This window comes from Neopelma chrysocephalum, unplaced genomic scaffold (assembly GCF_003984885.1).
Source record: "Neopelma chrysocephalum unplaced genomic scaffold, ASM398488v2 Primary Assembly neopelma1_26, whole genome shotgun sequence".
Classification (NCBI taxonomy): domain Eukaryota; kingdom Metazoa; phylum Chordata; class Aves; order Passeriformes; family Pipridae; genus Neopelma; species Neopelma chrysocephalum.
The window spans coordinates 22,395,927-22,420,276 of NW_020897695.1; the positions used below are offsets into that span (position 1 = coordinate 22,395,927).

At 37.5% G+C, this 24,350-nt stretch overlaps 2 protein-coding genes across 6 annotated transcripts in view; one reads left to right on the forward strand and one right to left on the reverse strand.

Moving 5' to 3' along the window:
• Positions 1-6,315, reverse strand: part of POU6F2 (POU class 6 homeobox 2) — a 359,056-nt gene extending 352,741 nt beyond the window's left edge. For 2 of the 3 annotated variants that reach the window (XM_027675879.1, XM_027675877.1), the window contains exons 1-2: positions 6,216-6,315; positions 253-379 (exon numbers count right to left, since the gene is read on the reverse strand). The gene's annotated coding sequence lies outside the window, so the exon portion shown is untranslated. The remainder of the gene's footprint in view (positions 1-252; positions 380-6,215) is intronic. The other variant, XM_027675880.1, reaches the window with a different exon arrangement.
• Positions 6,316-6,498: 183 nt separating this feature from the next.
• Positions 6,499-24,350, forward strand: part of VPS41 (VPS41, HOPS complex subunit) — a 110,605-nt gene continuing 92,753 nt past the window's right edge. For 2 of the 3 annotated variants that reach the window (XM_027675871.1, XM_027675873.1), the window contains exons 1-2: positions 6,545-6,580; positions 10,938-10,976. In XM_027675871.1, coding sequence (XP_027531672.1) covers positions 6,560-6,580; positions 10,938-10,976 — 60 coding nt within the window. In that variant the 5' untranslated portion in view covers positions 6,545-6,559. Of the gene's footprint in view, positions 6,581-10,937; positions 10,977-24,350 lie in introns of all 3 variants that reach the window. The other variant, XM_027675872.1, reaches the window with a different exon arrangement.

Here is a 24,350-nt window from a genome sequence, read left to right on the forward strand (position 1 = left end):
CCCTGATCACCAATACTGTGCATGTGGTTGATCCCTTCCAGGTTCTTCTCTGCAGTGAGGAAATTAGTGCCCTTTGTGACAGTTTGTCCCAAGGTCTGCTATCACATAATACCATGGACAGACCCCATCAAGTGTGGCTCTTTCATATTGAGACAGTCCTCCAGTGCTACCCCAGAAGGCTTTGTGCCTTGCATGCTTCTTTGTGTCTCCTTCCTAGATAGGAAAAATCTCAGCATAATGCAAGGCACCCACCTGACCGACAGAACAACTATCTTCACATCATTTCAGGTACTTAAAATTGGAAACTCAGAAGAAAGCAATGCCTTGAGACAGCCTGCAGCAATCACCTTGGGAACCAGGATTCTCTTGCTGGTGCAACCTATAACAAGAATATAGATAGAAACATCTTGATAATTCAGTAATGAAAAGGACTCCATTATGCCAGTTGATCATAATGAACATGAAAAAGAGTTCTAATAAAGTCACATTGTAAGACAGATAATTTATAAAAATTATCTTAGCCTAGAGTGAAGTTTTAGAACTTAGAATACTGGATTTTCAATTTCAAATTCCAGAAATGTTAATAAAATTATTAAATCCTAGAGTCAAGATTTGGAATCTTACCTAAATATCTATTTTCTTTCAAGAACTGGTCTCACTTAGAGACAACACTTCTCAATACATAGGAAGGAGGTACAATTGCTAAAAACTCACAAAACTTAATATGAACATGGAGATTAAATTTAAGTTTGTTCTTGAGACTCTTGGACCAAACAACATCTTAAGACTTCTCTAACCATTATGTGTTAATTTTAAATTAGATCAAATCTAAGTGCTTTCTTTGATGAAAATGCTAATTTCTCAAATTACATTTATGTTTGACAATGGAATGTGACTCTTACTAAAAACAAACATTAATGCTGCCTTAAAAAGATGAAACTAATGAATAACCAGCTAGGAGGAACATATAAATGTGAAGTGGAAACTCTTAAAGGAATAATGAGAACTCTATAACAAGACAGCAAAACATAAAATATCCTTGAGGAAGACATGAAAGCATTCATTTTAAGTTTATATATATATATATATATATATGGACTTTGATCTTTATGTTTTGTTTCAAAGAGAAAAAAATCATTGGCAGTAATTTAAATTTGTAAATTTGTAAATTAAAACCTAGGAATCATAACAAAATAGATGGAGCACAAAAAAAGAAGCCAACCTTAGAAGAATTAAAGACAAGAAGTGTTTTAATTCTTTTAGGAAGGAGAAGGAATCCTATAAGTGGAATCACAGCTGTAAATGGTAGAGTTGTTCACAATAATAAAATAAATATAAAAGACGTGAATATGTTTCATTAGTTTAAAGTAATAGAGCCATATCCCACCAAGTACAAATTAAGAGAGATGGTAACAGGTATAGCAAGTAGGATGTAAGACGTGAAGCAATCAGGGGCATCTTTCTCTCTGACTTAACAAATAACGAAGAATTGATTTAATGTTAGGATACAAGTACTCACATGGGGAACAGAAATCCTTTAATACAGAACTTTCAAAAGTTGCTGAAAGATGATGCCATGGTGGACATAATGGAGTGGCTCAAAGCCAAGGTAAGACAAACTTAAATTTGCCATAGGGACAAGAAAAACCCATTATGTACCAAATCCTGCATTATTAGACCTAAGGGGTGCTTATCAAACCTGGTAGGACAGCCATAGCAGAGCAGCTTAAAACAGGAAAAAAAGAAGATCTTCTTTAAGTGGCAGGCAGACGGCTTTTTGGTTTCATCGCCTTAAGAGATTTTGGAGGCAAGCAGGACCAGCAGGTCTAAATGAGACAAATTCATCAATAGCAGGTTCACTAACAGATGGCAGAAGGGCTGTGCCTTCTATCGTCCCTAATTCTGTTCCAGTAGATGCTGAGGTAAGACAAGGAAGTGGAGCTCAGTACGTGCTCTCCCCAAACAGCATCTCTTATCACCACCATTGAAGACCAAGCACTAAATTATATGGGCCACTGTTGTGACTGCTTCTTTTGTGTTCTATGTTTTTCTACTAGTGAGTAAAACTGCCCCCTTGAAATGACTTACCAGAAATACAGGGAGTTCTGTGTCATTGGAAATGTTATGTCAAGGTATGGGGTTTTTTTTAAAAAAAGGTACAAAGAAGAACTAATTTAGGTAAATCTCATGGCCCATGTTAGGAAGGAGTTCAGATTAAATCACAGAGCTATTCCTGTCTGGCTTCATAATCTACAAATGTATGGAATTTTCTTGTAGTATAATAATTTTTCTATTTCAGACTTGCTCTTTCTCTACAAATCCCTTTATACATTTAGCTATAAAGTTTTTAAGATAGTCCCTTACTACCTCTCCCTTTATGTATAGCCCTTGTTTATCTTTAATAAATGGATAATTGTACTGGCTTTATGTTGTTTACTGTTCTTCAAATTTTTTCATCTTCTTTGTGTGTTCTACTCAGCACAAGAAGGTATCTTTCAATAAAGCCTGCCTGAGAGTGAAGACAAAGAAAGGGAGCAGAAGAAACCCAGACAGTGAAGGAGGGTCAGAGGAAGAAAGAAAAGACTAAGGGAAACATTATTCCTGAAGGATTTGAAAATAATTCACTATATTTTGAAAAAGGCTTTAAATCTCAGGAAATAAAGATCAACCATTTTAAAGGACTTATAATAACCTTTTTGATATTTCTCATTTTTATAAAAATAGTTGATCATTTAAATTTAATTTAAATACCCTGCAGTGGTGGGACATAGTGGTAATGCATACTTCTATTTCTTACCTTGTCTTTTTGGTGATATTGCAAATTAAACAGCAGTCATCTTTAGTGCCAATTGAAGAAGGCATTTACTATGATGCCCACACGGTACTCTAGGTTTTACATTTATCATTGAAAATTTTTTATAGTCGTTGTTCCTATACTTATTTCAGTAAGAAATATTGTGAACAAATTTTAGAGGGGGATTAAGAAGAAAAAAGTAAACAACTGCAAAACAATATAATGCTAGCAAGTGAAATAGGATTGTTTTTAAAGGATTGTTCCTGAACATATTCAAGATTATAATTATGTAAGCTATAGTACAAATTGAAAGTATCTTCACAGAAATAATTCTTTGATCACAAGGGGGAAAAAAAAGAAAAGACTTCGCAAATCTATTCCTACAAACAATCAGAAAGAGGAAAATCTTTGAACTTCTATTGGATTATCAGCATTAGTTATGTTTTATCCAGCATAGTGTTTTTAAATGCTATTAACTTAGAGACAACACTGCTTTTTTTTTTTACTGAAGAAGTGGTGGTGAGACTGGCGAGAGATAATTCACCTGAACATTTTGTTGGATGAATCAGTCCTACTTGAAAGCAACTGAGAGCTCTTGGAGACTGAAATACAGTAATATACCAATTGGCGTGGACACTGCTACTTCTTATGTTTCACAGTGGTCAGGGAGAAAGTGTGTTAAAGCAAGAGATAAAAATTCTAACTATTTGAAATCTGAATGTTGGTCAAGACCCAAGTTTCAATGCTAATTCTGTTTTCTGTGGCAAAAAATAAACCAGAAATTCCTGACAGACTTGAATTTCTGAAATTCAAACTGAATAGAGTATCAGCATCCTGTTAGAAATGTCCTGCAGAATTCCTATCAGCTGGAAGCTCTGCATTAAAATAGGCACTAAGAACATTAAAGCCATCATGGTATGGTTAAAATATTTATATAAAGACTTGTGAAGAGTGTTATTTTTGGTGAACCAAGTTCAAACTAAATGATAAAGTAGAGCCAGCCCATCACGCAAGATGGATCGGAGCCAAAATGCTCTACCTAAAAATCTCACCAGGAATCCCAAACCTATACCTCTAGTAGAACTGACTTAACCCAAACTTCAGTTCTGTGTGCTGGCAGACACAGAGAGACTAGGTTTTAAGGCTAGGACAGAACATTTACTTGCCCTAGGCAGTGCTGTATTTTCCACTTATGCTGAACTACGCTTTAGCTGGGATGTTCTCAGGTCCAAATCTGTAGGATGCTGAGTATTTAGTGGGAGGTGCTGAAAGACTTTAAAACCTAGTGATGTCATTTCTTCTTGATGGCTTTCAGCACTTCTGGAGGATGGGTGTGGGAGGGGTGGCAGAATCAGATGTTGACATATTAAATTTTCCTGACACAATAAAAACCCGTAATCATGGCAGATTGAATTCGTACCTTAAGTGTAAACAAGAAAAGAATTAGTTTTGCACCATTCTGCCAGAAATAAGCAGCACCCTGTAAGTAAATCACATTGTTTATACCACTTCTTCTGTGTGCAGTGAAAACAAGCACAGCTGTTCCTTGACTGCCCTGTTTGTAAAAAATGAACAAATGTGCACTGTTAGCTGTTATAATAGCAAAGTTTACAAGATCTGCCATCCTTTTCCTTACACTGTTTTTCTTCATACTTAAAAGGTCTGTTATTAATGTTCATTCCAGATTAAAAAGCGCCACAAAATACCTCTGTTGATGTAAAAAAAAAAAAAAAAAAAAAGGAAAAGGAAAAAGGAAAACAAGGAAAAAGAAAAAAAGAAAATGAACCCTGAAACGCAAAAGCCCTATTGAGGTTTTATTTTACCCTGAAAGTAGGAAAAAAATGTATCTGGCAAAATTTCCTTTCACGAGATATACACAGTTTCAAGTACCAGATAATATACATTGTGTATTACATATTACAGGACAAATCCTTGCTCCATTGTCAGCAAGGATATATTTTTTCATTGATTTAAATAGGACTAAAATTCAAGAAGGCTCAAATGGGACTGGAATGAGTAAGCATTCCGGGTAAACCACACAGCTGTCAGCAAACAGCTCTTACAGTCTCTTATTTAGGTTTATTAAGTCTCATCTTGAAATCAGTTAATTCTCGCCAGCAAGGTTCTTCTGAGGACCACACATGTCTGACACAGGGGAATCTACTTCTTATTTTCAGCCTAAATGCACTGAAAATAGCTGATATCTCTTTGATCTCATATCTTTTACTTTAATAGCTGTCTTTCCTCTTCAGCTCTTTTTTATTTCCAGACTAGAGAAGCTAAGTCCTTTTTATCAGTCTTCTCCAACAGAATACACCCTAAACTTCTGTGATACTTTTAGTGGTCCTTTGGCCCCTTCCAGTTTCAATTAATCTTTTTTGTAACAAATGTGACTTGAAATTTACCATTATATCCAGGTGTGGTCTCAACAATATTTTGTACAATAGCAGCCAAACATCTCATTCTCTGTAGATATCCCTTGGCTTATAAGGCCAAGATGACATTTACATGCTTCTTTGCCATGGTACTTTGATAGTCCATAAAGGTACTTCCTAATGTCATTTGCAAATTAAATGTATTTAGCATAGCTATTTCCATACATTCTTGCACTGAAACTGGTAACTTGGATAGCTATCTCTCACCCCAGTGTAAACCTTTCAGTGTGATTTTAAAGGACAATTCTAGTTCTTCTCAGTCAAAATTCTGGCAATTAGTTTCTAAAGGTATGGCAGTGACATACATGATTTTCATATCCAAGGTGATAACGCTCTGCAATTAATTGTTTGTCCTTGCGGTCTTGCACTGTGGTATTATAAGATTTCTATTTTATTGCCAAAGGTGAACTGCATATTTTTAAATTGTTGGGTTTGATCCCAAGGGCGCATTGACACCGTAGTTCCACCTGAGATTTTAAATAGCTCCAGTGGCAAAACCCAAGTGATAAAAAGTTCTGCCTATTGCTTTTTAGCTTTGGTTAGACTTTTAATATATAAAAAAATGTAATTTAGGTGCAAGCAAGGCATTCAAGTCCTGTTTTATGCTTTTAAAAAACAAAATACAGCAGATTCTAGAATTGTAGAAGATATTTAGGCTTTCTGAAATCCTCCTCCTGACACTGAAGTGTGTGTGCCATTTCAAAACTGACAAATTAAGTGAGAAGTATGAAGAGGACAGAAGCTGCTACACGTCTCACCAGAGGATCTAATGGAAACGGGAGCTATGCTCGACCAAGTGATGCTCGGATGGGTGACAATAAATGGGCCTGGTCCGGGAGCACTGGCAGTCCAAGCACAGCAATGAGAGCAGGCATGGAACGCTGCCAGTGCTCTTGGCTTCAGCTACACCCAGACTCTCGCTAACCAGGGGCCAGCTCATCAGCCACCACAGGGGCCACCTTCTGTCTCACAGCAGCTGGGTGTACCATAAATCTGCGAGACCTGACAGAATCAATGGAATTCAGCTTTAAAAAAGCATCTCACAGCTAAGAGAGCAGAAAGACAACATGGCTGTGCTGCCCATGGGGCCCAGCCTTGTTTCTGCCCCCGGTTCATGTTGTAAGGCATCGCCACCGTACCTCAGCTGGGCTGAGGAAGGAAAAAAGGAGGGGATGGGGGAAAAAATAAAAAAAAAAAGAAAAGAAACAAAGAAAGTAAAAAAAAAAAAAAAAAGGGAGGAAAACATCCCTACCCTCCGAAACTACATTTCCCAGAGTGCCTCCTCCCCGTCGGTTTCCTGCCCCTCACATGACAGCGGCCCGGCTGCGCCATGGCGGAAGCCGAGGAGAAGGTAGAGCCTGTCGGTGCCCTGTGGCCGCAGCGGCGCGGATCGGGGCGGCCGGAGCGTAGGGCCGGGGCGGCTCATGGGAGCGAAGGGACAGCGCGTGTGAGAGGGAGCAGAGGCCGAGGCCGTCAGGCCGCCCTGAGGGTGCGGTGCCGGCGGCGGGGCGATCCTTCTGGCGATCCTCGCTGCGCCGGGGCGCAGGAGAGAAGATGGAGGCGGCGGAACGTGGGTCTGGCCGGGAGGGAAGGTTTAGAAGTGTAGCTGGCGCCACTTTGGAGCCAAGGTTAAAGAACTGGAGGGTTTGCCTACCAAGGGACATGGGTGACATGACCAAGTTAATTTCAGCTGGGGAATTTTCTCCTGCGACAAAACTTGAGGAGTTTGGTGCAGGCTATCTGTGGTTTCCTAAAGGAGGTGTTCTCCTAAAGCTCCCTGTGCCTAGATCGCTCCTTCCCAAGGAAAAAAAAAATAAGTAAAGCAAGAAGTGCAGTTGCTGGCCCTTTCACAAATGTTCTCAGTGTTTCTTTGCTGAGCCAGAACTCAGACAGACAGCTAAGCTGTGGGATATTTGTCTTGTCTTGAATACCTAAAGGAGGGAGAGTTTTAGAATTACTCCATGGGAATTGGCCTAAATTAGAGATTGACAGGTCGTTTCCACCTTCCCTGCTGTCGGGGTTTTGTTGGGAGGAGTTGAATTCCTTATGGGAGGCTTCTTTCCCAGGATTGGTACGTTTTTAAGTGTGGCAGCCTTCGAAAGAGTTCTCAGGATAAAACCAACTCTTGACAAGTCTTCTCTAATAATATAAGAGATTAAACTAGCCTGTGTTTTGCTCTCTTTGGACTATGGTAGGACACTTACCTTATTTGTTTATTTCCTCTGGGGAGCATGCACATCTCTATTGGAAGGAATGTATGCGTTGTGCATGTGTGTTTCTTTAAAACTGGAGTTCTGTGGCTTTCCCCTTCTGTCAGCTTTAAGTTATGGGCCTAAATATATATAGATGGCATTTGATGTTTGTAAAGGCAGGGAAGGGAAAACCCTATATCCACCATATTGGAAAGCCCACTTAAGAATTTATTGAGAAGTTATGTTGGATCTGTTTAAATGAAATATTATAATGGTGGGAGATTACTTCACATTTTTGTGGTTTCCTCATCTGTGTTCCCTTTCCCCATTCTTAGACTACTTGAAAAACAGCATTTGGCAGCTGGCTGAAGTGCAGTGCTGATTTTCCCCTAGAGTCTGAGACCTACTAGTGACAGTTATTCCTACATGATTTAGGATTCTGGTTGTCTACAAATTCCTGTTAAGGGATTTTCTTTTCAGAGTTACAAGGCTACTAAAAAGTAGAAGTGGGGGATAATCTTCTCAGTTCATGTATTTGGAGGGAAGAGAAAGGAACCTAACAAAACTCCAGGGCAATCATAACTACAGTTTACTGTTCCAATTTGCCTAAATGGGAGAATGTAGGGAAAAAGCTTTTCATCGTAAGTTGCTAGCAAAGTGGGTTAGTAGGTAAGTGTCAATTCTAAGCACCTTCAGCTAAGTTCTTGTCAGGGAACAAATAAGGTTTCTGCATTTCTTTCCTAAGCCAAGGCTCCCTCTGAATTTTTGCATGTTGTTTTCTGCAGTTAAACACAAAGGCCATGCAGCATTTACCTTTATCTGTGTGCCTTTTATGAAATTTAGTATCTGGGGTTGCAGTGCCTTGTGAATACAGTAGGGATACCAGAGTAGATGTCCTAAATAAAAATAGATTGATATTTGCTTAGTTTACACGGTTTGATTATTGGAATCAACTTCTGGTGTGCCCTGATTTCGTAGGCCAGTGTTTTCCAGGGATACCTTTGCACTTAACTACTTGCAGCTCAGTTAAGTGACTCAGGTGGGTGTAAGTATCAGCTGCTGTCTCTGCAGGTGGGCTGTTATCTTCTCCCTGCACATGTGTTGGTCTCTCTGCATGGTATTAGATTGTGAGCTCATCCTGAAAATTTGTAACTGGCTTTACATGCATTTCTGTTCTCCTGAATAGCCAAAGCAATTGGAACCATAAGGGGTGGATGTAAGTGGTGTAGCTGCACTAGAAAGTCTTATGTACCAGCAAAAATGTCACTTGCTGTGTCATAGAATTATAGAATCAGCCGGGTTGGAAAAGACCTCTCAGATCATCAAGTCCAACCGTTGATCCAACACTGCTGTGGTTACTAGACCATGGCACTAAGTGCCATATCCAGTCCCATCTTAAGAACCTCCAGGGACCGAGAACCCACCACTTCCCTGGGCAGCCCATTCTAATGCCTGTTTACCCTCCCTGTAAAGAATTTCTTCCTACTATCTAACCTAAACCTCCCCTGCCACAGCTTAAGACCATGCCCTCTTGTCTTACTGATAGCTGCCTGGGAGAAGAGACCAACAGCCACCGGGCTACAACCTCCTTTCAGGTGGTTGTAGAGAGTGATGAGTGTCCCCTGAGCATCCTCTTTTCCAGGCTAAACAACCCCAGCTCCCTCAGCCTCTCCTCATAGGACTTGTGCTCCAGTCCCTTCACCAGCCTTGTTGCTTTTCTCTGCACCTTCTCCAGCACCTCGACATCCTTCCTGAACTGAGGGGTCCAGAACTGTAATTGCTTAATTTGTTTGGGAGACCTGATTTAAGTTACTTTTTTAAAAAAAATTATATTATTACAAACTATGTGAATTATATCAATGTATCAAAACAGTAGTGCTAATAGTTTTGATTTATTAAGGGGCTGAGGAGGCAACTCCTGGTATTCAAGAGAGAAAGTCAGTTTTTTTTATTAGGAATCTGGTGATAGTTTGCATTAGACTTCGTGTGTTACTCTAGCTATCCAATAGGCTGGCAACATTACACCACAATGCTTAGTTCTGTCCTGATTTGGTTATTAAGTACAATTTAAGATGCACAAAGATTCTATTTAAGAAACTTCTAATTTCCGGAAAGGTGACTGCAGGTTGTGATTAGAGACTGGGAGACTGACAGACAAATAGTTGTACATGCAAAGTCAAACCTAAACTTGAAAGGATGCCAGGATTTTACTCCATCTTCCTTTGAGTCCCATGTTCTTCATACTTGCAATTTCCCAACTCATGTCTCAAGTGTAGACTACACAGATAACCTTTCTATGGGATATGTGTTTTGGAGGTGGGCCTGGCTGTAGTGAGTAAAATGGAGGAAACAGATGTCAGTAGTCATGGTAACACCGTGCGCTAAGCTTCCAGTGGCAAGTAGAGGTGCTGCTTTTCTTCTGTCCCATCTGCTGTGATGTATTATGGGCACCAAGATGAGCCCCCACTAATGCAAAGGAGACGTTTGCTTTTTGCCTAGAGTTCATAATCAGGGCATTTAATAAACATGGAAAATAAATAAATAAATGTGACAAACCAAAAATTATACTGGTTGTCAATGCATTCAGTTTTTTTCCCTTTCTGTTTTTCTCTAAGCTGTTGGTAACGGTGTCATTTCTTTTTTGTCTTCTCTGGTGAAATTCTGTACCTGTTAATCTTACTGTCCAAAGACCACATCATAAGATTTGAAATGCTGCCTTCTCTCTAGCTTGTTCTTTGTTTATATCATATTTTATTGTTGAAATGCTTACATTCACTGCCAGTGTATTAGTTGTAATCGTTTATTGCTATTGATAAAGATAAATACGTTAAGTAAATCTTCATTTTGCTGACCTCTTTGAGGAGGCATTGCATCAGCAGATTTTCTCAGTGAACAGATGAGAGATGAGCAGGAGTTGACTTACAAAATTTTTTTTGTAAGGTAGCAAGAATCATTGTCTTGCCAGAGAGAGATGTTTTAAAGGTACAGTTGTTTCAAAGGCAGGAGAAAGCCATATGTCTTGCACTGACATGAGGTGAAAAGGAGAAAGGCATTGAATGCTGGATTTCTGTGGAAAATAGTTTGAAATTATTTAAGTTTAAAATAAGCCTATTAAAAACTGCGTAGTTGAAGCAAAGCTAGTTTATGGATAACTGGAGAATGCTATTCTGCCTTGAAGGTCAAGACCTGGGCAGTTTCTTTGCAAAACTTACTGCTACTTCTGGAAGGGGGGAAGCTATCACAGAGACAGATTCTCAGATGATACAATCACTCTTTTAGGGTAACTGACAGCAATGTCACAGTCAACTGCTGCCCTTGAGTATCAGTGTGGCATGTGAATGCAAGTGCAAGAACAAACCCGGTACGAATGGACAGGATGGAAACTAAACTTTGAGTTGCTTCTGCTTTGTCTTTTGTGTCTTAATAAAGGATTAAAAGTACTTTTAAAAAGGGAAATACTGCTCAGTTATGTGTGTACTTACCTAATTACCCCTTTGTCCTTTTTGTCCTTTTCAGGAAACCAGGTCTAATGAGGAATCAACAGATGAATCTGAGGTAACCCTGTTTAAAATGCTTCACACTTGAGTCTGTGTCAGTGCTAGTTTTTTGTCGGTATGGAGGGAAAAATACTACCTCATTATTTGCTTATTATTTTAGAAGTTTGGCCAGTATTATGTAGCAAGGAACGTTAGTCTAGGCTTAAATAAGTAAAACAAAGCCATGATTTGCTATTAGAAGCTTCTTTATCTTTAAAATAACACCCACAATTGCCCCATGATAGTAACATGAGTTATGTTGGGGACAAATTCAAGTGTATGCACTTCTGTTTTGATGAAATGAAAATTTGTCAGTATAATTATGTATGCAGTAATACTACATTGAGGTAGTTACTGTGTTAATACCTTCACAGTCTAGACTTAATCATGTCCTGTAGACTCTCTTCTTGAGATTATATACTGTCAAAAATTGTCTCATGATCTGGAGAAGTCCGCCTACCCTGCTGTAGGTGATGGAAACGGGAGGCTAAGGGAGAAGAGAGGAAGGGAGCTACAGAGGGTTCAAGAATTTGTCCCTGAACAGTAATGTACTAACTCCAAACCTGCCATCATTTAAGGAACCATAAAATATCTAGAAAGAGGTAATTGACATCAGGTGGTCTAGGATGGCTACAAGAAGGAACAAATAAGGGTGGCTGAGCAGCTTCAGTTGTGGCCACCAGCAAAGACAGATGACATGGAGAAGTAGCTATTACCTTGACAGAGTATTTTCACCCATTATGTATCTAAGTCAAAGTGACTCATAGACTTACAAAACTTCAGTGACCTTGCTGTTTGGAAGATTTTCTGTTCTTTACTTAGGGACAAATCTTCATGCTTGACATCTGGGTTTAAGCACTAAGCAGGCAGAAATCTTAATTTCCATACCAGTGAATACTGCAGAGACTGTAGTGGTGGATTCTGAAAAAATCTTTTTGCAGAGGATGGTGACTTTTTTTTCTTGTGGGATAATTTTTTTTCTCTCTGCCATTCATGAGTGTCAGTGGCACTGTAGGGCATTACTGGTGAGAAGCAGGGATTTCTTTGGCCCTTTATGGTTGCTGTGTGGAATAGCTGCCTGCACCAGACTTTTTTCCCCAGTGTGAAATGTTTTCATTCTGGATAGTGCTTTGTAATATGAAGTGCACATAGACAATCGCTGGGCAACGACTCAGTATTTAGTAGAATAGTAATATTTTCAAGGCTTGACATTCACAGGATAGTGAACACAGATACCTACTTGTTTCTTTCTTTAAAGCCGATTGCAAGTGAAAACTTGGTTTAGTGGCATTTTTAATGGCCTTTCAACATTGCAGCTGGTAGTAAATAAGTATTTAGAGCAGAATTAATCATAAATGTTGGTGAGGTTTTATAGTTTTTAGCTTAAGTAAAAATAGGCATCATACAACTTTCACAAAATTGAAAGTCCTACAATTTCAACTAGACCTTTGTTAAAGTCGATGTCTATTTTTAAGGTTAATTTCACATGCAGAGAGAAGTGAAAAGGAAATTTATATATTGAGAATGTAGATGTTGCATCTAAAGAACAATTGTCATTCTAATGTCTGAGAGTGCTTTTCATTAGTTGTCTTTGAGTATTAAGTCCAGTCTGTAGTGTCTTGATCATCAGTAGGTAGTTGACGAAATGAAACTCGTTAGACTATTTATAATAATCATTCAGATATAACCAAAAATAGTGGTAAAAGCACAAAGTATAAATGTTCTTGGTGCTTGCTTATATTATATGACATATGGTCAGAGATAAGATCAAATTGATGGCTTCACTCTTAGCTCTTGTGATCATAAAATTCTAATTACTTTTTTGGCGTGGCCCATAGTTTGAATAATCAGGGATGGATTTTATTGTGGTGGTACTGGAATCAGAGACTCTTAATTCCTGAAACCTTTTGTCTAGTTTTACCGATTAGAAAATACTGTATTTATGGCATGGACTTCGTAGGCATCTTACTATAGTAATAAGATTTTTACATATACAATTGCTCTTGCACTTAATTTAAATTCTTCCTGTAAAATGGAATATTGTTCCTACTGATTTCGAAGGGTACGTGACACATATCCAACTTACATTATAGAAGTATTTTCTATTATGGAGGAATGCAATATTAAAATTCCTGATTTTGAGTAAATGATGTCCCAGTCTGAACTGGATGTGTAAACAAAATACGTATTTTTCTTTCCTGATGTTTTTACACTGCTGTGCCATTATCTTAGTAAAGAATCATAGATTGATTCTGTTTCATGCAGCAACTCTCTTACTGTCATTCCTTTAGCAGCTTTTAGCAAATAAGATACTAATTCTATTTTTCTACCTGCTTGATTTGTTTTGAATGACAGTCTCTTTAACAAATGCCAGGATGCTTATTTGCACAGCCTTGGTGGTAGAGCTTAATAGTAAGCCTCAAATGTGGGAGTCTGCAAAAATTGACTGTCTTGAATGTATGTCATCTAAAAGCTTGTCATTGTGAGTTTGGTTCCAGCTCTTGCTCCCCAGGAAATTGAGTATCTAAGGCTGTGTAAGTATTTAATACTTTTCAGCTGTTTAAGTCAGAATGTGTAAAATGCAAAGGTATTAATTAGCAGAGATGGTGCATTTGTTCAGATGTTCAGCAGATCTTTCAGTGTAGAATAGTTGTAGCTACTTGTAAGACTTGTGGAACTTGTAGCACTTGTAGAATTGCAATAGGTCTTTCCTGGTAACTACAGTACAATTGACACTTTTCTTTCATATTCTTATATATGATAAGGGGTATTATGAGCTTTTTCTCTTCTTATAGACAGACCACTTTATATTATTCCATGATATGGTGAGGAAACTGTATATCAAACAGTCTTTTAATTTTTAGGAGAAAACCTACTTGTTTTGCTAAGTAATTCTGCTGGACTTCTTTTTTCTTTTTGTATTTTCTGGCTTTAGGCATTTGGTTTTGGTGGTTTTGGAAGTTTTTTGTTTTTGTTGGGTTTTTTTAGTTGTGCTTCAGAAGTATATTTGCTTTATTTCTCCTAACCTTGTCTAATCATCAGATATCCTAGATTTGGGGCTGAATCTGAGCAGGTTTGTTTGGCTGAAAAGTCCTTGTACAATATAGTTTCATGAGCTTATGTAATTTTATTCTGCAGCACCTTAAGCTACATGTTTGGACTGTCACATTTGATGAGATCTTAAAAATAGACAGCAAAGTCATCTAACTTTTGGCTATTTGTAAACTGTAGAGGAAAAGAAAAATCTTCATAAATTATGTACAACCTGAATCTATTTTCAAATCATTCTTCTTCCTTGCAATATGTCTGTTTCTGTAAAATTTTACTTTTTTCAATTGAGCTGCTTTTTGTCAGACAGATACTTGTATTTTGCCAGCTAATTAGCAAAAGATGATGCTAATAATTGTATAAGTAAATAGTTAAGCTTTCTTCAGGATCAATGCAATGCGGTGCTAATATGGGATGTGCAATGGTATTTTTCTTGCATTTAAGTTGATGTTGCTGCTCAGCTTGTAATTTTGTCTTTGAAAGTTTTGCTTGTAATCAGAGAACTCTATTATATTACAGAATGGACTGTTGTGGAGTGATTTAGTGATTTAAACAAATTTTTATTTTAATTTAAATCAAGTGATCTTTTTTAATTTAAAACAAGGAATAATTAGAGTACAGTAGTGCACACAACAGCACGTATTGTGAAGTGCACCCATGAATCATTTGCATTATATGAAGAGAGGAACTGGGTTTGTATCTCTTAATTCAGAAGAAAGCTTATTAAAGAGCTAAATTGAGTCAACATTCACTATGTTACTCTATGAAATCTTGTGAGATCAGGTGAATGTTATTTTTGTTTTCACTGTATTTATGGTGTAAAAACCATTCCCATTGAGACTTAAATTGTAGCCATAAAGGCATATATTGCACCCTGGAAAACTGCTAGTCTGCCTAAATTAGTAACAGTTATTTCAGGTTTTTTGCATGTGGCAGAAAAATGTTTGGAACTATTCCTCGTGGTTCCGGGACCTGCAGCTTCTGTCTCTACCTCAGACCTCATGTACATGTTAAGTATGCTCTGCTTCTTTCTTGCCAGTCTGCTCCTCACCCTCCACTAAGGTGAGAAGAGAGGGTTTCAAGCCCCCCCTTCATTTGGGAATGTGAGGTACCGATAAAATTAAAATAATCATGTATCAAAACCTTTCTACTTGAGGAGGGAATCAAAGCTAAGTTACCATCCTGGAATTGGCTCAAAAATTTTCTGCTCCTTTCTGATTTACCACTGGGGCTATGAGCAGATTGCCCTGGTGCAGTATGTAACTTTTTTACAGGAAGCACCTTTTCAAGAACAAATGTCCCTGGAATAATAAAATGAGTGCTATATCCCAAGAAATGATCCTTGATTATGTAAGGAGTTTTACTGACTTTTTTTTTTAATTTTTTTGTTTGTAATTGTTTACCTGTTGAAGTAAACCACCAAAAAAAGCCACGTGGGTGCAGATATTCTGCAAAGAGTTATTAAAATAGTATTTTTTTTTAAATTGCATTAATATTTGCATTCCTGCTTTTTTGCTAGATAACATGAATGTATTAGTCATCAGTATTGCATACATTTGTGTTCTAGCACTTCCATTTTTATATGGCCTCTTCTTAACTTTTTTTTTCTTCTTTGATCACTGTTACTGTTGTGAAAGGGGCATGTTTGTTCATTTAGTTTATTCTTCAGTTATTCAGACACTATATTAAAAATTTCTACAGGAGTTTGTAGAGAGAAAAGTATTGTAGAAATTTTTGGTTAATCCAGTGCTCAAACAATTTATGATGGAGAAATATCCATCTTTGATACACTTTTACCACTGGAACTGGTAGTGGTTTTGTTCTTTAAGGTTTAGAAAACTGATCAGAGCAGAAACACAATTAAGAAACATGTAAACCTTAAAAAGAGACAACTGAAAAGCCTTGATATTTTCTTTTGCGTTTCATTGCACTCTAGATTTTAGTCTTGTAGGTTGGGTCTGGATTAGGTCAAAGCAATTAAATCATTTCAAGTAAATAAAGCATCTGGTAAAAAAGCTCCTTGTCATACTGTATTTCCATCAGAATGGTCTCTTAACATACAGTGTGGAGCATTGGGCTGGAAGAGGTAAGCTCTTCTGTGGATAGTATCTTTTGAAGGGGCATCACCAGTGCAAGAAAAATGGATGACTGAAAAGTAGATTTGGCTACTGTACCTCAGTCCAAGTTGCCTTTTTTTGTCTCCTGTCTGATGTTTTCCAAAGTTCTTCTTTTCATCACGCCTTTTTTCCTTATTATTGAATAGTTCTACATTAGGTTATTTAAAAAATGTAAAATGAGATAAAAATTTTCAAAAAGCGTATTCTCTTTCACATTCCTGAGCAATCTGGAGAAAGATTGCTTCTCTCTGCATGGCTTTAAAAGAAATTGTCCTTTTAAATGGGGAGAATGGAAAGAAAAATTACATAAATTCCAAATAGAAAGTTCTTCTCCCTATTGATAAGAAAATGTATCATGCAAATTATTTATCAATTTGAGTCAGTAGGATGAGCATAGTAAATTATTTATTGAAGTTTAAATGGAATATTTTCATACATTAATTTGAAAAACAAGTTTGCAGTGCCTAGTAACTAACATTATAATATACATCGTTAGAGGATTAACTTACAGGAAAAAATGGATTATTGCTATATTCTTTTAAGATGTTCTGTTTTGGAGTGAAAATTAGATACTTCATTTAATGAGGTATTAATATTAACCAGAAGTGCCTGTTCTATCTGTGTGTTGTTGAATACATAAAAAGTAAAAATGCTGCTGTGCCTGCTACATAAATTAAATGCAATTGCAAAGCTACTGTTAGCAGAGTATGGAGATGTGGCTTTTCCAAAACACTGAATGTATTCATCTGGGTGGAAAAAAGAAAGTAGCAGGGAGATTCAGCTCTTCCCCTGTGGTGAGTGGGTGAACTTTAAAAAGTGCTATTCCTAAAACTACACTGTCGTGTTTTCATATGCAGTAGATCACAGAGTGGCAACTGGGCTGCTTGAGTAGTGTCCACAGGGGAAACAAATGTTTGCCCAAGTTCCTTACTCAGCAAAAGGAAAGTACAAGTAGAAATGCATAGCTTCATTGAGATTTGAACTGTGCTTGGATTTTTCTGTGCTGGAATTGGAATTGGATTTGGACATGGAAGATAAAACAGCCTATCCTGTGCTGCCTCTATATGATGCACTTGGTGTGGATGGACTGATTCTGTGCTTTTGAACACTGAAGTGGGTTTTAACGTTTTTGGGTGTTCTTTGTCATGCACAAAACTACTAGTAAAATAAATTGATGGAAATTGAAATGAAACCAAATTGTACTATATGGACTTTTTACTACTTCTTTTTTTTTGTTTTGTTTTGGTTTGTTTTTTTAACATGCCACTTATGATTGCTCACGTGCAGTATGTCATCTGTGTGTTAGGTATGCTTCACAACTTGGCTGGTGCCCAGCTCCTTCAAACCTGTAAGACTGAATCTTTGACTGGTGTTGTGCAAATATAGTGTAAGGTTCTGTAGGCCACAACAGTTTTGTGAGGAAATAAAATGCTCTCTGCTTTGGCTTTCATCTGTGTGTTATTTCATACTGTAAATACAGCTCATTTTGATACATATGCACAGGCAGCCATATCATCTTACTTCCTTGCTCCTGGTGTATATCTGCATTTTCCCACGGTATTAAATAAATCCCTGTGGAAAATGCACAGAACAGAAAACTACTGTGTGAAATTTTACCATCCTAATCCATATTTACCAATTTTGCAGCTAAGTGTACTGGGAAAGCATTGCTGATCTGCCTTATGAACAATTGTAAAGGAACTAGATGGGAGGTTACTCACTGCGCATTTTTCACTGAGGTAACATTACTGTATTTTCACCATAGGGGAAAATATTTTTAGCAGCGTAAGTCACAAATATGCTGTCATGGTTTGGAAATTTCAGTCTTCATGCCTTTTGTTGTCTTGTGTAGCAGTAGTTGCAGAATGGAAATTAATTCTTGTCCAAGTTGGAAACTTGAATGGGATTCTAGCTTTTATTCACTATTGCTCTACCTGCTTTTGAATGAGTCACTTCAAGGTGAAATGATCTTTGCTATTCTGATTCTTAAACCAATTTATTTTTTTCTGCTTTGTTAAAATTTTCCTGTAGGAACAGACTTTTTGATATGAAAATAACAGAGGAAAAGAGGTTTATGTTCTCTCAGTGAGGTTCTGAAGCGACTGGTAAAGTCCTCAATATTTAAATTCAGCACATGAAATAAAACAACAGCTTGCAATAAAATTGTGTTCCAATTTTGGCAGTGTTTAGCAGACTGGGCTTTTGAAGGTTAAAGGCCTTAGTCTGAATTTTTCTTGGCAGTCCTTGAGTGTTAGAGATTTGATTGCATTGAGAGAAATTGAGTCAGGATCCTAATCCTGAAAATAGTATAGGTACTCGCTTTATCACTGAGACAGGAACACAAGTCCGGAAACCATATCCCAGGGATGGAGAAACAGTAACAATGAAGTTGAGCTTTGTAATAGTTATACATCTTACTACAATAATTCTCTTTGTTTGCTCTGTGGCACCTGATTCTTCAGCACAAGTGTATATATCTTCCAAAACTGTGGAGGATGGAGTGCTTTCTTCTGCTTTCTTCTAAATTTGTTTTTTTTCTTTTGAAAGAGGGCAGGGTAAGACCTAGAAATGGCCAACAAGGAAGGTGAGGTGTTTGCATCACTTGAGAATGTGGTATTCTTTTTAAAAAATACATATGGACAGATCTGCTTGGAGAGCTCTAGTACACGACTTTGAGGTGCTATCTTTTAAAGGACCCAATGAGCTTTTAAATCATACTTTATGTGTTTCTTGATTGTACAAAGTAACAATACGCTACTGGTTTTGCAACAACGCAAACATAAATTTTGGCAAATCTTTCTTGTGAATTTCCAGCTATTTTATCAGAAACAGTGATTATTTAAATTATTTTTCAAAACAGGGATTTGACATGATCTAGGGTGGAAGTCGAAGGGATCGCCAAACTGTGTTGTGACATTGTGGTGTTACTTCCTTAAATTCATCAACAGACATTAAGAATTTGTTACAGCTTGTCTTTTAATATTTTCTAAATATTTTTAATATTTCCTAAAACTAAGAGTATTAAAGTATCCTCCTGCATGTGTTATGTCATGTGTTGCATGTGATATTTTCACTTGCAGTAGATTTTTTTTGCTGGATTTTTTAATTCAGTTTAGCAGATCTGAAGTCAGGTTCGTTTATAAATCAGTTGTTCAGTATCTCTTGACCTTTAATGAATTGAGGTAGTTGGGTCCTAACAGAGGTTTGAGAGCTGAACTGGAAACGATAAAGTCTGAAAATAGTCATAATTTATCAGACCAGAGGAGGCATTATGACCCATGTGGTACAATTCCCAGGTGTAGTAATGTGATGAAGATTTAGATAAAAAATTTTATCTGTATCTTTTGTTGGGTAGTACTTATCTCCTTGTGGCAATTTTGTGACAGTTATCCTTAAATTTGTAAGGTACTTGGGCCCCCTTGTTCAAACTGGGGCCTGCATAGCCTTTGTGGTGCAGTCCTGCCCTCTCAGGCAATGCTGGTGATAGGAAGGGTTTGCTGGAGGGTTGGATGGTGGTGTAAAACCCCACTGAGGATGTACCTTTCATTGCAATCTGGTTAGAAGTCACCCATTCCGCTTCTCAGCAGGACACCAGCCACTCAGGTAAGTACCCCTTTGCTCCTGTCAGCTAGGGGATTTATAGTAGAAAGATCCTTTCCAGCCCACAGTCCCACAGGCTCTCAAAATTAAAACTGAGACAACCAATCAACCCCCTGATTAAGACATAATTTCTGTAAAAGAATTAACGTTTGGATATGGTTATGCTTTGGATCTAGTCAAGATGTCAAGACCAAAAAATGTAATAAAGCGTCTTGACAACTGAGTTCTTGGGTATTTTGCTGCACTTTGTGCTTTGTATACGTATAGAAGTATGTAATTATCCTTGGAGACTTCATTCTGGGGCTTGAGGTCTTTTTATATTGTTTTCTTTTTCTTTTTATATTTCTTTTTATATTTCTGTAAGAAGTGAAGCTGCCTCCAGCAGAGCGCTAAGGATGCGTTTATTCATTTTTGCATAACTGAGGATGTTCTGTGAACCTTCATTTTAACTCAAAAATAATTTGAGTTGGTTTCTTTGGTTCTACTGGAAGTTTTTATGTAGTCTGTTAACTAATAATTCTGGAGCTCTAACTAATCAGTTTAATTTTTTCTTCTGTGTGATAGTGATGACTGTTTAAATAAAAAAACATGCTGATTTTGTATTAGGTTCTGCATGGGTTTGCAAAGGTCTGACCTATGTTAAATATCAAGAAAAGTTACTCTCACAAATTGCCAAGTAGTCTCTTCTCACTTTTTAGCAGTAATGTTGGGTTTGCACTTTTGCAGCAGAATGGGGTTTTTTGGCATTTGTTGGTTTTTTTTTTAAAGTGAGATTTTATAATGTGTTCTAAACACTGAGTATTCAGATACACAGAGGCACTTGGAATGGCCTGTAAGCTAGGAGGTGTCGTGGTTTAGGAATGGTATTCCAGAATTTAGTGTTCCCACTATGACTCTCCAAGACATGTGCCACTTGCTCACTACCCCACTGCTCCCTCCACCATGCTTGCTGGGAAGAGACTTCTTCTTGGAAGAGGCTTTCCTGCCCCCGCCACCCTGGCAATGACATGAGGTGGTATAGAATAACCTCCAGGTCCTAGCCATGCCTCCTCCTGGCTACTGCAAAAATTAACCCTGTCCTGGCCCGAACCAGGACAGGAGTGTGGGAAATAAAGAATCGGTTTTATTACAAGCAAATGAATTTAGCAAATCACTAACATAAGAGTTTTTCTTTACTAACCTATAGGGCGTATCGCGGAGCTGTAAGACGCCGGATTCAGCCTGGAACCGGTGTCAGGGAAACATGCGAACGGGAATAGGGAACTGTAAATGAATATTGGTAAGGAAACCCCTTATACCACATGGCTGGTCCTGGAAGCTGCCATGCTGCTGGACACTCCACCTCCCAGCACGACACAGCCAACCAGAAAGAGGGGAACGCCTCTTCTATGACGTAAACGGGGTTGAACCTTAAGAATGTTTAAAAAGCGGGACTTTTGAATTGAAGGGTGTGTTCCTGGGAATCCTGCGTGCCTAGGACACCCAACACGTGTTGTAATTTTTCCTTTTCGTTTTATTCCTTTTGTTTTGCAAACTTTTGCCGTCTTTCTAAATTCAATAAATGAGATTTTTCTCACAGGAGGAAATGAGCTAATTTAACATTTTTTTTATAATCTCTGAAGTCAAGGAGAACTTGAAAGAAAGCATGAAGAAAGAAGAAAAGAAAATTAACTGTAGGAGGTTTTGTTGTTTTATCTGGTTTTTTCCCACCTTTTAGGAAGGCCTGTGACACTGGGGCCTTGTTGCAGTAGGGTGTGTGTGTATCTTCTTTGAAATTGCTTTGACTGGTGGACCTCAGGTATCTTTGTATTGGAGTTTAAATGCTTTGCAGGTTCAAAACTTGCAGGCATAAACAAGGCTGGAATGACCGCCTATAGTAATTGGAATTCTAGCTGGGAGTGGACAGAAGATGCGCAGCAAAGGGGAAGGACACTTGCTTTATAATGTATGCATCATTTGTTTCCATAAAGGCTTTGAAAAACTTTGAGGGCAAATCATGTGGGAAGTGTGACACTTTGCTGTCAGTGCCCGTAACATAATTAGAGTATCCGCAATCAGTAGACCATGTAGTTCATGTGACAGACTGTCCTGTGGGCAGATCCTCTGCTGCAGGAGCAAATGTGGGCTAATGGAATAACTCTGGGAACTGCCCCACAGGTTCCTTCTGGAAATTTTCCAGGACCGATTTCAGATATTTTTTTCTATTCATGATTGCACTGCAGTAGTTCCTGTAGGCAAAGCTAGGAAAGACAGGGCAGAATATCTGAAGAATGTTGTGAATCTGTGTTTAGAAAGGCAGATAAGCATCCCTTGCAGTGGCACTGGCCTCCTGGGAGGTTGTTGCACATTTGCAGCTCTCCTCAGTTTTGTAAATCTGCTCCAGAAGAAGAGTTGGTAGTGAGTAGGTGCTGAGTGTAGGCAAAGGACTTTGTTTTCAGTTCAGGAGTGTTTAACAGTGACAAATGGAAGAGTTCTTAGTAGGAAGGCGTTTGTTTGTGTTGAAGGTTAATTAGGGTATTTCATTCCATTGGAAATGTGCTTTCAATGGGAAATGTTTATGGATACCTGTTCTTTACAGGTTCTTTACAACATATTTTTAGCTATTTGACTGCTAGCTTTAGCATTAAAATACAAGTAGAAAATTAAATGGAATATGAGTTTTAGTTTAGCATTCACATGGTTGAAAAATGATCATTATTTATTTTACAACATCACAAAGGTAGCTTCCTCCTGTCAGCTCTGTGGGTCTCCTTCCCTTTCAGAATATAAGGCTGCCCTTTGTGGAGTGCTTCGCACATTTTGTGCAGTATATATTTCTTTTTCATTTAATACATTTGTCATGAATCTCAAAATTCAGTGTTGTTTCAAGTATTTTTAGGCAGAAAATATGGGAGAAGTATTAAGTGATGGTACAAAAAGCAGTGCTATAAAATTTATTTTCAAATGTTTAGAATCCTCTAGGATGGTTTAAAAAACTTTAAATAAAAGTGCCATACACTTAGTAAAAATCCACGTTAGTTCAGCAATTGATTTTTTTTTTTTTACTATTTTTTCCCTTAAAAAAGGAAAGCTGTGAGTTCTCTTGTATGGGGTAAATGTCACTCTGTTTATATCTTAGCTTTGCTGCAAGTCAGGACTTGTACTATTCCTCTAGGTTGTCATAGAAACACAGCTAACTGACAACTCAACTCAGGCTGCTGATGGTTTTATTTGTGGGTTTTAAGGATTATTAAAATTTTAAAAAAATTATTGATTTGCTTTTATTAACAGTGGGTTTTGTTTACTTTAGAAGTTCATACTGCATAAAAGCTTTTCCTGATAGAAAAATACCTTTAAAATTATTAAACTCTGATAGTCTAAATAAGAGATCATCAAATGCATTTAATATATCAGTCTGAAGCAGTAGAGAAATCTTGAATTTTCGGAAATCACCTTTTTCATTTCATTTTGTTTACAGTAAAGTGCCCCAACCCCATTTCAATTCTCCTTTTAGCTTGACTTTTACTTTCTGTCAAGAAAGCATGAAATGGGTACATCATCATGCCTAATATTTGGAAGTTTTCATTTTATTTACTTATTTTGAAGACCAGCAGAATGCTTCAGTGCACTGACTTTTGAAAATATATATTTTTTGTATATGCATGTGCAAGAAAAATTACTTAGTTTTCACTCATAAATAAGACAGGCAAAACTTATTTACGGTAACTTTTTCTAATGGTCCACAGTTGAATGATTTTATGCAAACTACTCAAGAGACTAGAATTAACTTTTCATGTTGGTTGCACATTGAATGTCCAGACCCCACCAACACGTGGCATCTTATAAAAACTAGATGACTGGTGTTCAATTTTTACTTTTATGAATTTATTCAATGATTACCCATGCATTTCAAGTGTAATCTTTGTAAGGAATGTATAAAATGAAGTAATGTATTAATTGTGTAAAATGGACACATACTTCCTTACGCCCTCCTTCAATTGCACATATGCTTTTCTCTTTGACTTTACCACCTCCCTCTACGTTGTAGCCATTTATTAAGGATCTGTAGGCACAAGGAATTTGACTGATTTATATACAGCCCTGTAATTTGACATTGTCATTCTGTCTAGTAACAACTTTGTTCAGTGCTAGATTTACTGAATAAAATTGTTTCTTGGTGGACATTTTGACACCTCACTTCAGACTCCTACGTCATGCGCTGCTGACATCCCTTTATTAATCTCATTTGTATTCTGTCATAAAACTCTCAAACAACATTTTAAAACAGACTCTCTTTGCAGTGTATTTATATAAGCATGGGGCTAAATACTGAGTGTTTCCGTAGGAATGTGTGGCTTTTTTGTGTTTTTTATGAGGTTGTGTACGTATTACCATATATGATGGTATCACACATGGTAAATGGCCATAATATTTAACTTGGGAAAGACTGACTTTAGTACTCCAAAGGCAGTTTAAACAAAATATGTTTTGTTAACCAGTTAACATGTCCCTCTTCCAAATTTATTTTTCACATCATTAGCTATAAGAAAATGTTGCACAAGGTCATAGACTGACCTTGTGCATTTTTAGGGATTGGAAGGCAGTGGTTGGTGGGAAATAGAGGCACTCCTTTAATTAGAGCCCTGCAT